The following is a 12,263-nucleotide window of genomic DNA, read 5'->3' as shown; positions in this document are numbered from 1 at the left end:
TTGCATTAGCATTTCAAGGGGTAGAGTGATTTAGGGGCACTTTTATTTAAGAATAGTTGATCCCTGCCTGGTCCCCACTTGTACCCCTAAGGAAAGCAGTTGTCTCCCAGTCTAGAGAGCTGTTCTCTGCTCAGGGAAAGCATCAGTCAACCAAATTACCAGGGGGGTGGTGAGGCTGTGAAGCACAGTTGTAGTTCTGTAAGTGCTTGCAAATGGTGCATGGGCTGGTTTCACTGAGTGCTGTCAGTCTTTTACTTTTGCAGTGCCAAACTTGTCTGTGTACACAGGCACAGTACCTTGTGTACCAGGAGTGAATGCATACAAAATGAGACTTTGCATGGCCTCAGAACTGCTGAATCTTAACAAGTCTGAAGGAAAGAAAAAGGCTAGTTTAAAAAAAAAATCTAGGTAGTTGGTATAGCTAAAATAATTTTTTTCCTATTGTATGGCTTTTAAAACTGTGTGATATGTTTTCATGATTGAGTTATAATTATCCATGAAGAGGGGCATTTTTAATGTTCTCTTGCCCTTGACTGTATTTCTCCTGTTTTAAAATCACATTTTTATTTCTCAACTATGAAATGTTTATGACTTGTGACTTGTGGTTAGTATATGTGTGCAACCATAACCTGTCATAATTTTTTTTTTAATTAGATACTGGTTTGTTAGCAGAGTTCAGGTAAAGAGCTGAGTTTGGTGACCCACAAGAGAAAGAGTAGTCTCAACTGCTTTTTTTCTGTCATTTGTCATTTTGTTGAAAATTCATGAGTAGAGGTGGGATTTTTTCCTTAATACTGGTAGGTTGCAAAACCAATTTAACTGTAATAACTTTAAATCCTAAAATGTCTGGATTTTATTTTTAGTTTAGAAATTCGCATTATTTGGCAGAACCCCGTGGATATAATTTCTTAACAGAGCATGGTTTTTTAGTTCCTTGGAGTTATCTTTTAAAACTGTTGGTTTACTTTACAGTTTCATAAGTAGAAATCCTGAAAACCTGATAGTATTACATACAGCATTGACTTCTGTGCATGAACATACAGTAATAATATTATAATCAGGATTTTTAAAAAAGTGAAAAAATGTGCAATCAGTGGGTTAATTTTGTTATGTGTAGTGTTTTGGTGATTGTTTAAAAAAAATTTGAAAAAATGTCACACTCTACTAGAGGCATAAAAAAAGAGGGGATTTGTGCTACAGAACACTGGCTGCAGTTAAAAGGTGATTCCTTTTTTGCCTGTCTTTGAAGGGACGTACTTCAGAGACCACAGACATAAACTTCTGATAATCCAACAGGAAATCTAAAGTCATATGGATATGGTAGAGTTTGAAATTATAATTGATTATGACTACTAGTGACGAACCTTGGCTTTTTGATTCCTGTTTGTGGTATATATAGCCCAAAACATAGAATAGATTCAGTCAGTCTGGCATAATTTGTTCTTAATAACATTGTCCATGTCAGGAGTCTTTAGAAGGAATTGCTAAATTCTTCTGCTGCTTCTGCAGAAATTCTGGTGTAGGTAGATTTGAGACCTCACACAGACTGTTCCCTACATTTTCTAGCTTAACTACTCAGCTGAGTCATTTCACCCTAACCTTGGGATGTGTTCTGGTTGCAGACTTCCCCTTATTCTCTGCAGATTATATTAATGAGATGGTATCTTCAAATATTAACTAAGAAAGGGGAAACGAGAAGTCTAAGGAATGTCTTGGGGAAAAATCCTCATAAATAGTGGAGCTGTTTACAGAAAAAAATAAAAGTCCATGTTGGTAATTTTTTTAATATAGATTTAATCAAATATGAAGTAGATGCCTAGGTGTGCTTTACTGTTTGGGTAATGTAGTAAATTAAACATACTAGAAAAAACTACTACCCCAAAGGCTATGCAGTATGAAACCTGAAAATAGTAATTCATAGATGATGTATCATACTGCAAAATGTGGAGAGCCTGTTTAGATAGTAGGACTTCTGATTTTTAAATATGGACTGCAGTTCTGTTACAGCTTAGTGTAATATGGTTTTGTGTCATCATCCAAAAGCTGAAAGAGGGAGTACTTGCACATTATTGAGGAGCTTTCTAATAGAATGTAACTCAATCATTAAAAACCCTTTTACAGTGAGCTAAATGAAAATAAAAACCTTGATAACCTTTCAGTTCAAAATGGTAACAATTAAAGATAGACTGTCCACAAAAAAACTATCACAAGTCAGTAATATTTCAGTTTGGTTTTACAAGTTGACCTTCTGTAGCTTAGGAGCCTGGCTTTCCTTTACCTTTGCATAATCTCAGATGCTGTGGCAGCCTCAGCTTTCTGCTGTTGACTAACCTTTGGATTAGAAGCTTGGAACTGAATATAAAATTTCATGACCTCTGGCTAATGAGTGTGTTTAGTCAGTACATGTTTGTCTCTGTGTGCATGCCCATGGTTTACAGGAAGGGTGTAAAGGGAGATCTGGCAGGGTTGGGGTAAGAGTGAAGTCTGGACCTGATTCAGTGATAAATACAACCACACAGGCATTTAACAGTGCAGCTTCCTGCAGTGAGTAGCTTACCTGCACCTATGCATTATTTAACAGGAGTGTGAAAAGGTGAGGGATTGCTAAGGAAGTGTTGTGGGTTGATGTAGGGAAATAAAGTATGTTTTAATAGAAAAAAAAAAGAAAGAATAAATATAACCTTAAGTGACTATCCATCTGCTTTTATACTGCACAATACTCAGTCCAATTCAATCTTCTGCTGTGATGTATCTGTACCACTACATAACTTGGATCCCCTTAAGTCTGTGTTGAGACTTGCAGTACCTGTAGGCTTGCCAAAGCTGGCTTTCATCAGGCTTCCTTGGGCTACCTGGCCAAGTAAATAGAGACAGGGTGGCCTGGCATGGCTGAGGCTGCTGCTGGTACCAGTACAACATCAGTGCTGCCATGTCTTTGCTAACTAGATTAAAGGTAATCCAGGATTTACATGTGCTCCAGCTGCACCTTAATGGCAGTCTAGGCATATTTGAACTGTCAGTATGAGTGTCTGGGAAAGATGCCTTGTGCCATCTCGGAGAGAATCCTCATCCTGGTCTTTTGGAGCTTGCCCTTCCATTAGCTGCTACGTGGCAAAACATCTAAAGCATTCAGCCTCACCTCCACTGAGATTTCACCTATCGAATACCCCTCACACAATTATTGAGCCTAGCATTTTTTTAAATCTCTGACAGTACTTCCAATTACATAGCTGCAGTAAATCTGATTAAAGTACTATTTGTAAGACTACTGGATTTCTTTGAACTCTGACTTAAAAAGTAAATAGTAGTTTGAAATTCAAAATGATGAGGGCAGTTTTAATTTTTAATAGCCTAATTTTCAAGTCCATGCTATAAAATTTTCTTCCCCTGCCTATCCAGTGGTGTTTTCTTGGTGATATTTTTTATTTGTGTCCTTTGAAACAAGGACTTTCATTTCTTGCTTCTCTTGCATAATCACTAGATGTACATGAGGCTTGGAAGGATAGAGCAAATCTCATTTCAGTCTTATTTCCAAAGAGGTAACCCCAATATATATGCCCTGTGCAGGGGCTGCTCAAAGTTTTTCAGAGCTGTAGTACTGCTGCAGGCAGGTCACTTCCCTCCACACTGGCAATTTCTGATGGCTGAAATCTGTTAGCAATGCTGAAAACCAAACTTAGGTTAAAAATACCTAAGACAAAAGACTTTTCACACTTCCTTGTGTTTTCCGAGTTCCTTTCTGCAGTTCTTAATGTAGTACAGACTTTGTTACAAGAACTTGTTAATTTAGATCTAACAAGGAGCTGGTTGTAAAAACTTGGAATTTAAAAATAATTACTTGATGTAATGTATAAAGTACTATATATGTAATATATAAAGTACTCAGATACTACTGGATGAACACACACACACAAAAAATCCTTGCTTTTGTCAAATAGGAGATCTGACTTCAGTGTTGACCAGTTCAGTCATCACAGAGCAGTCTGAGAAGTTTGTTGTTCCAGGGTCAATTTCATTTGTAGGGATAGGGTAAATAATGCAGAAAGAACTAATGTAAACCATTAGCATGCATGTTAGTAATTTTATAAGATCTCTAACTAAAATGTTACCAACTTAATCATTGAATATATAACTTGGACTTGAAGTACTTTCGCTTACTGCACATGGGCTTTGACCTCAGTTCTCGTGAATCACAAATTGTACAATTGTGCTGGTTTTTTTTCCTGTAGTAATGCTAAATGGAATAGAAATAGATCTGGTGTTTGAACCATAGGAGCTAGAAAAATGTATTTGGTCATGCTTGCATGTGCTTTCACAGCTTTTTATGTAAACAATCAGTTTGTGTACAAGATGAAGCTCAGCTTGCCATGTTCCAGAGCACTCTGCAAAGTCATATGACTGAGCAGTTTGATTGTTTTGAATGATATTATCAGAATTTCTCTACTCAAATGTGGTATTACCGTTTGCTTATGGACATATATAGAATGGGCCTTTTGTGAACTGACAGAACAACAAGTGCCTGTTTCCTGTATCAGTCAGTTTAGCTGATGCATGCTTAATGCTGAGCATCCTCCTGAGACTGGAAGTGGATAGAAATAGTTGGTGCTGAATAATTGGCCTGATATTCAATAATGCAGAGCCCCACCTGTCCTATTTCAGTTCAGAAGGTGATGAGGCAGCTTTAAAAATTTTATTACTTGCAAAAATACCTCATTTGTCATTTAGATGGCTCTTAGCTATTCAAATCTGAAAGTTATGGTTGTGCTTTAAAGTATACCTTGATAGCTTTAAAGTCCTGTGCAGACAATATCCGTAAGTTTCCAGGTTGCTGAAGGACAAGAAACAAAGACAAATTTCTGGGTTCTAGTTGACATGAATGTCTTCTTTAGGTACTTCTCTAGGTCTAGTAAGTAATTGTTGAATTATTGCTTGCTTTGCAGAGAGCTTGCTGTGTTGTGTGGTAATGTGTACATGTTTTTTGCAAAATCACATGTCATACCATGACCTTAATCATGCTAACATTGCTTGTTAATTGTTCATTTCCAAGCTTGGGCATAAATGCTGTTTGATTAGAGCCTGATTTTGTACTGTGATTGTAAATAAAAATAACAATACTGTTGCATAGCATACAGCATTGCTTTCATTAAAGATTGATTTATGTGCTATAATTTTTTTTTTCTGCACAGATTATCGTGTGGCTGGAGAAAATGCTAGATAAAATAATCAGCATTTTCATAATATTTGTGCTGGTGATAGGAACCCTTCTGCTAGCTCTTCTCCTTACTGCAAAGGTACGGTGTGCTAACAAATACAATCATAAAGCTCATTTTCATTGCTGATGAAGGTTACTGATACTTATATGAGATTGTATAAATTAAAGAATTTTTCCAAATATTTAGAACTAATTCTCTGTATTTGAACTTGTCACCATTCCAAGACTATAAAATATACAGAAATATATAAAAACCTCAATGTTTCTATTTCTTTGTGTTTCTATGTTTTTTACCTATACGACAAGGCTAATATACAGACATTTGTAAATACAAAGTTTATTCTAGTAAAAGAATTACTATCTTATGTATTACAGAACAGATTTGTTTTGCATCCTGTTGACACTTCCCTTGTCAACAGAAGAACCACTTAGATTTTTTCTCTTTAATTTACCTCACATCAGAAACATTTGTAAAATAATTAAGGTGTGTTTGTCAATTTGTTTGTGTAATTGCTTGTAATAACCTCATGGTATCCTTTTCTGATTTAAATGTACTGAGATTCATGATCAGGTATTCTCTGAAATTGATGTTTGCTTTATGGTTGAGTTTGGGTGGGTTTTTTTTTTTTTTTTTTTTTGCTCACCAGAAGAGGTCACTCATGTACTTTTTTCCCTTTTTCCTTAATGGAGCTGTGTTCATACTTGAAATGGCCAATGGAGATTGAATGTTTGACTTGAATACAGTTATGGAACAAAGATCAATGGGTTCTGATGTCAATCTCCTTTTTCCAAAATGTAGGCATATGTAATGCTGAGTACTTAAAATTAAAGACTTTTGAAGTTGTGCAAACATTCCTGCCTAAAGCTCCCTTACAGTCACAGAAGGAGTATTAAGATATTTATAAAAGGTGTATTTTATCATTCTTGCTGAAGAATTTATTTAGTTAGGCGCTTCATAGCAGGGTTGGTCATGTTAGAGCTAAGTATTCATTAATTTTTACACTTCTTCGATCCATGGCTTAAAAAGCTGTATCTGAAACTTTTCTTTGTATTTTAGTACTTCTCTTTAGCACTGCTGTTATTTTTGATTTTTTTTTTTCCACTGATGGGATAAGGTTTAAATTTCTGTTTGCTATTACTATTGACCAGAATTTATTATTGTATTGACTAGGTGTTTCTTGTGTTAATGGAACTTCTTTCTTCCTACTGGGTTGTTTGCACTGGAAGAATTATTTTTTAAATGTACGAACTGGTCACGGCATCCCTTCTCACCTTCCCCCTTCTCCCCATCCTCCTTCCTCTTCCACCACTCACTCCTCCTCCCCCCAAAAAAGAATTCTTTGTGAATGTAGGAAGAGTTGTAGTTTGCATTGCATAACATTTCTCCTCTCTGTCTTTAATTTAGGTGCATCAAGAGAGCGTTCACATGATTCAAGTCACAAGCAGCTTGATCAATGAGACAGTAGCCAGTCACCCAGAGTGGGCAAAGTAAGAATGCTGAAGTTAAGCGAATAGTGTAGGGTGGATGAACAAGCTTCCAGGTGCTCTTATGCATAGTTTTTAATTTAAAAAATCCCCTAGGTGAGCAGAAATGTGGGTATATCTCACAGGCAGATGTAGAAGCTAAACTCAGGCAGCAGAGATGTTTGTGCATCACTCTGGAGGACTGTCAGTGTGCTATCTCATTTGAGGACTGGTTGGGTTTTGGAAGTGAAGAATGACTCGGTGAACTTTCCTAACTACAGTTGTGGAGAAGAAACTTGTATAGTGCAGAGGATGAAGAGATCTGTGTTTTGTCCCTTTTTGCTATGAAAGAGAAGTGCTGACAAAGAATACTCTAGAAAGTTTCAAGATAGAGCTAAATGATTTTTAAATTTAGAGAGAGGGATGTGGAGTGCGTTTGAAGGAATGGGAGTTGAAGACCTTGTTCCTGGAGTGAACTGAAGAAGAGTTCAGGGGTGGATGGGGGGAGTTTGGTGTGACTCAGTTGGGCAGGGACATTTCTATTATGTAGTAGAAATTTTAATGCCTATTAAGAGTAGGCATGTGCAGTGTGTGCAGTGGGAAGTTTGTAAGGTTTGGTCTGTGTAATGACCAAAGTAAGCACCAAGACAAGTAGTAAGGGAGAGAGATGGTTTTGAGAGAAATGCATCTAGAGGAAAACATGGGCACACTGGTGAGCAAAGGAGTCATTGCATGAACATCAGAGGGGGAGTAGGTGAGATAGAAAAGTGTGATTTTAACAGGGGCATGTTCCAGGTGGCTTTCATTCCGATTCAGCTAAACAGACATTGGGCAAGTGTGAGATACCAATTTAATCACAGCAAAAAAAAAATCTCTCCAGAATAAGAATGGTTGAGTCTTTCAAGGGCATATTCTTGATAAAAGTGATGGTAGTTTAAGAAGATTGAAAGAAAGCAGATGCTGCATTATAAGAGCAAAGCAATTTTTCAAAAACAGAATTAAAAGGATATAGTTAATAACCACTGTAGTAATACATCCTTTAGCACTACTGAAGTAATCACAATCGTGAGAACAGAAAGCACTTAAAGCACTTGGTTTTATTCCTTCATGGCATCTCTTGTGTTGTTTGGCCTTTCTGTTTTGCTGTAAGATGGAAATAAGTAGGACTAATGGAGATGGAAATTTCACTGTCAGAAGCTTAATTACATAATGAAACTAGTGGACTACTAGTTAAATAATTTGCAGAATTCGACTACTTAAATAATTTGCAGAATTTGGCTAGTTAAATAATTTGCAGAATTCTAGTATAACTTCTTAAATTAGAGAAGTTTGCATTTAGTTTGCATTAAAATTTGAAGTATCCATAACACTATATTTTAGTTCATTAAGAATACCTCTTGCCAAATCCCTGAAGCTTTACCAGCTTTCAGAGCTTGATACTCTCTTTTATGTTTAGAGGTGAGTGACTGAAATATCTTGGAATTCCAATCTGGAACATTTCTGAAGCATTATACAGACAGAGGAGCTTCCATGTTGATCTTTAGTCAGGTGAACAAATGCAGCATTTCTGTTTCCTGAATGTTTTCATTTTGTTTTGGAAGGGCTCCCAACAAGTGCCATTGAATCAAGATGTAGAAAGAAAGTGAAAGCAGAGATTTTGTGGCATGTATTCACAAGTGGTAAAATGCTGACAACTCAGTGGGGTACATTGCTTGAAAGTGATGTGAGTCCCTGAAGAAATTTGCAAGCAGGTGGTTTGGTGAGGACTTAGAAATAACTGATGTCCAGACCTTTTGTCAGCTGGTTGCTTTTTCATGGAAACTATGTTAACAATTTACAATTGTAAATTACAATTTACATTCAGCTTGTAATTTCAAAAGGTTGTGTTTGCAGCTAGATGAGACTGCTTCATACGGTATTTTCAGGAAACTCTGGGGAAAAAAAATATAATATTGTATGAGTAGCACACATAGAGATTGAAGAGCAGATCATTTCTGAAAAAGTTGAGATATCAAATTAATTAAGGTTTCAGGAACCTTGGAGGATTTTAAATGCAATGGCATACCCTAGATTTAAATGGGAAAATTTATTCCTTAATATGGAGAAGGAGACATTTGAGTTGTAGTAATTTTATATGTATTTAGCCATAACGATTTGTTGTTTCCGAATGTTAATTTGAAATGTGTTTTGGGTGTAATGAAGTGGGTATAATATAACAGTGAACTTTGTTTTCCCTCAGCTGGCTCCCAGAGGCCCAGGTCATTCAGAAGGCGCTCAATTCTGCAGCCAACAACGTATACCAGTATGGCCGAGAATGGATCACACACAAGGTCAGAGTGAGCTGTCAGAAAGCTCAAATTCTTTGGTTTTTGCTTTCATTTCTTGTAGTTCATAAAAGTAAAAAGAAATTAAAATACATTTGTCATGTAATTCTTTTCCATGTGTTTAACCATTTTGTTGACAAATCTATTCTTTCCACTCTGGTTTGGGACTTTTGAAGGAAGAGTGGGAGTGATTTCAGTAGTCTTTTCTGTTCAGGGATTAGTTTATTTTTAAGAACTGAAGAATCTGCCATCATTCTAATGATTCCCAGTGAAAATGGATTAAATAAAATTAAGTAAATTTTTTTTAAACTGACTTTGGCTGTTGTATTAGAGACCATGTAAACTTCTGTTTCGACCACTGCCCCTCCCTCTCCCCTAATTTCTGTGTGGGCTGGGTGTGGTACACTGGATAGTTTTTAAATCATAATTTGTATAGTTAAGCTATATTCTTCTTCAGAAGAATTTGCCAAGATTCTTACTCACATATTTGATGTCTAGCACACATCTCAAATTATTTAAAATATTTACTCTAAAGATATGATCAAGGGCTTTGGATTAAGGATTTTAGAGACAGCATTTGTTTTGCAGTGCAGAAAGAAGTCCTCAGTGCAGCAGAATGTTTTTAACAAAATCTTTGAATTGTGAACGATCTTATCTGAAGTGTGTATTTCATGCTGATGCTAATTTTTTAATAACTTGGGTTTGAAATGTGCCTTTACAGACAATCTTACATTATTCATCAAGCGTGAAGTTCATCAGTGGGTGCCTGCTTTGTTCTGTCCTGTATAATAATAGATTTTTATGTGTTTTAGCTCCATAAGATTTTAGGAGAAAAAGTAAATAACACTGCTGTGATTGAAAAACAAGTGCTGGAGCTCTGGGACAGGCTTTATCACTCTTGGTTTGTGAAGGTGGGTAACTCGTTTAAATGGTATTCATGTAAACTATGACTTAGTACTCTGACATAATTATACCAAGTATGCATTTCTGAGGAAGAGATTAGCAGAAAGTTGGAAGATTGAGTAAAGGTCAGTAAAAGGAATGTAAAAGTTTCAAGCGTGTAAGACACATCGTTCTAGAGTCACAGTTTTAGTATAGCCAGAGCTGTGTCCTACATTCAAGTAGTAAAGTGTGTTTTTATGTGTGCCATTTTATAGTTTTCTCACTTTTTATTATTAGTATTTCATAGTTTAGCACTTTCTGCTGATTATTCAGGTTGTTGAGGTCTTGGGAAAAGGCAACTGGTCTTCTGCATGATTTGTGTAACTTTTATCAATTTGAAATTGTGAGAAAGTAATTGCCCTCTCATTAAGTTTCTTACAATGCATTTTTGCAGCCATCTTATAATGTGTTCTGTACACTGAATCCTGAAAAGTTCCTAAGAGTTAAATCATTGTTATGCTGCCAGTGCTGTCTACAGTTTAAAGGAAAGAGCAATTCATTAGCCATCGTGCAATGGAAATATCAAATCCAGAAGTCATATTCCTGAAATACTTCTGTACATTTAAATGACTGCAATTACGTTTACACTTTTCTTTATGCAGTTATTCTTCAGGTACGTCTAAAGTTCCAAAAAGATCTCGGCACTAAAGAAATAATAGTTTTGGTATAGAACTAGATGAAGAGGTGATAGGTCTCTACACAGAAATACAAATATTTACAAATACAGAAGGCCTATTCGAGGGGGATTTTTGTCTACTCATATGTTTCTACTCTAAGCAAATTGCTAGCTCACAAGAAAGATGTCTGTGTTGGTGGTGGATTGTTATAGAGGGTTGCTAATAGTACATCACGAAGTGTAACAGTGCATCTAGAGAGAATTGGTAATGAGCAGAAAATGTAATACTCTTAGATAAATCAGTACAGGGACTGCACTTGGAATGTTATTTGCCATGTGTGGCAAAGAAAGGTACTGCCATTTTTCATGCAGGTTGCTAAGGCTAAAAGTGTGCAGAAAAATTGACAAGTAGTGGGATGCTTATTGTAAAAATCAGAGATAAGAACTTGAGAAGTCTTCTTCTATTAAAGACTAGGATGTTTTAGTCAGCGAGTTTGCTTAAGCTTGCTTTCAGAGAATTTTGACATCCTTCTCTGAAACACTTGTCGCAGTCCCAGCCTGTGGCATTCAAGATGATAATCAGGTATTTTTCACTGGGCAATAGCAGCATCATAATTAGGGAGGAGCCACTTAAGGAATTAGCTATTGTTTTTATGGCCATGTCCTGTTGTCTTGTTGTGTTGCAGTTACAAAGGTCTGTAGTCAGAAGAGATCTTCCTGCATCCAGTTTAGATTTTAGGTTTTGTGTGATTGAACATTTCCTCTGGAGAGGTAGAAAATAATAGTGATAAAACTAGCTGCTTGGACTTGTGGTTGCATTTTTCTTTATGAGCTGTGCTTGGAAAACTTGTATGTTGCAAACAGTAAATTATGTAGGCAATAATTGAAATCGTTACCTCTTTCTTACGTGCTTTCATTAAGAGCAAAACACATACCATTGTATCACTGAAGCAGTAAAGTTAACTTTTAACTGAGGTGAATCAATACAACATACACATATGTAATTAAATGGGATAATTAACTACAGTTTTCTGTCAGATTTTAATTTTTTCAGTGTACAGAGGACTTCCAGGTACTTTAGGGGATGCCAGTTAAAGCAGCTCTAAGCATTTAGATGTATGGTTGGATCTATTCCTCATTAAGAAAACACCAGACTAAAGCATTAGCTTTTGTCTTTCTCATATCTCTAAATTTTATTCAAATGTCTGTTTCCTTTGTTTTTAAGAATGTAACGCATTCTGGAAGACACAAAGGACACAAGTGGCACATAAACCGTCAGCACAGCTGGCTTGGAGATATTCTGGACTGGCAAGATGTTGCATCATTTGTTCATGATAACATTGAAACGTTTCTCTCGGTACGTATTCTTTGCACTTACTATGAAATTGGTCTAATTTTTAACTGATAGAAATTTCTCCTTGGAGTCCCACTAAGGTTATGGATTCAAGTAAATGGAAAATTATGGAAACGCTGTTAGTGTTATTTACAATTACCTAAGCAATTGTTGCAAGCCTATTTAAGATACAGCTGTAAAACAAACAGAAATATTTATGAGAAAGAAGCTCTTGTGCTTTCAGCATCTTCATGGATACCAGCTTTCTACATGTCTTCCTGAGGCATATTGTTACCTATGTCACCTGCAAGCTGATTTTCAGTGCATTATTTTATGTAGTCTTTTCTCTTTAAAGAAGAAAGCAATTAGGTT

At 36.2% G+C, this 12,263-nt stretch overlaps 1 protein-coding gene across 3 annotated transcripts in view; it reads left to right on the top strand.

The window, feature by feature from the left end:
- TMEM245 (transmembrane protein 245) overlaps positions 1-12,263 on the top strand; it is a 76,910-nt gene that overhangs the window by 26,310 nt on the left and 38,337 nt on the right. For all 3 annotated transcript variants that reach the window (XM_074546461.1, XM_014264311.3, XM_005482993.4), the window contains 5 exons: positions 5,187-5,291; positions 6,618-6,700; positions 8,916-9,006; positions 9,813-9,911; positions 11,784-11,915. In XM_074546461.1, coding sequence (XP_074402562.1) covers positions 5,187-5,291; positions 6,618-6,700; positions 8,916-9,006; positions 9,813-9,911; positions 11,784-11,915 — 510 coding nt within the window. The remainder of the gene's footprint in view (positions 1-5,186; positions 5,292-6,617; positions 6,701-8,915; positions 9,007-9,812; positions 9,912-11,783; positions 11,916-12,263) is intronic.

This window comes from Zonotrichia albicollis, chromosome 1 (assembly GCF_047830755.1).
Source record: "Zonotrichia albicollis isolate bZonAlb1 chromosome 1, bZonAlb1.hap1, whole genome shotgun sequence".
NCBI lineage: Eukaryota > Metazoa > Chordata > Aves > Passeriformes > Passerellidae > Zonotrichia > Zonotrichia albicollis.
Note: the sequence above shows the minus strand (reverse complement) of the source record. Positions and strands in the feature narration are given on the sequence as shown.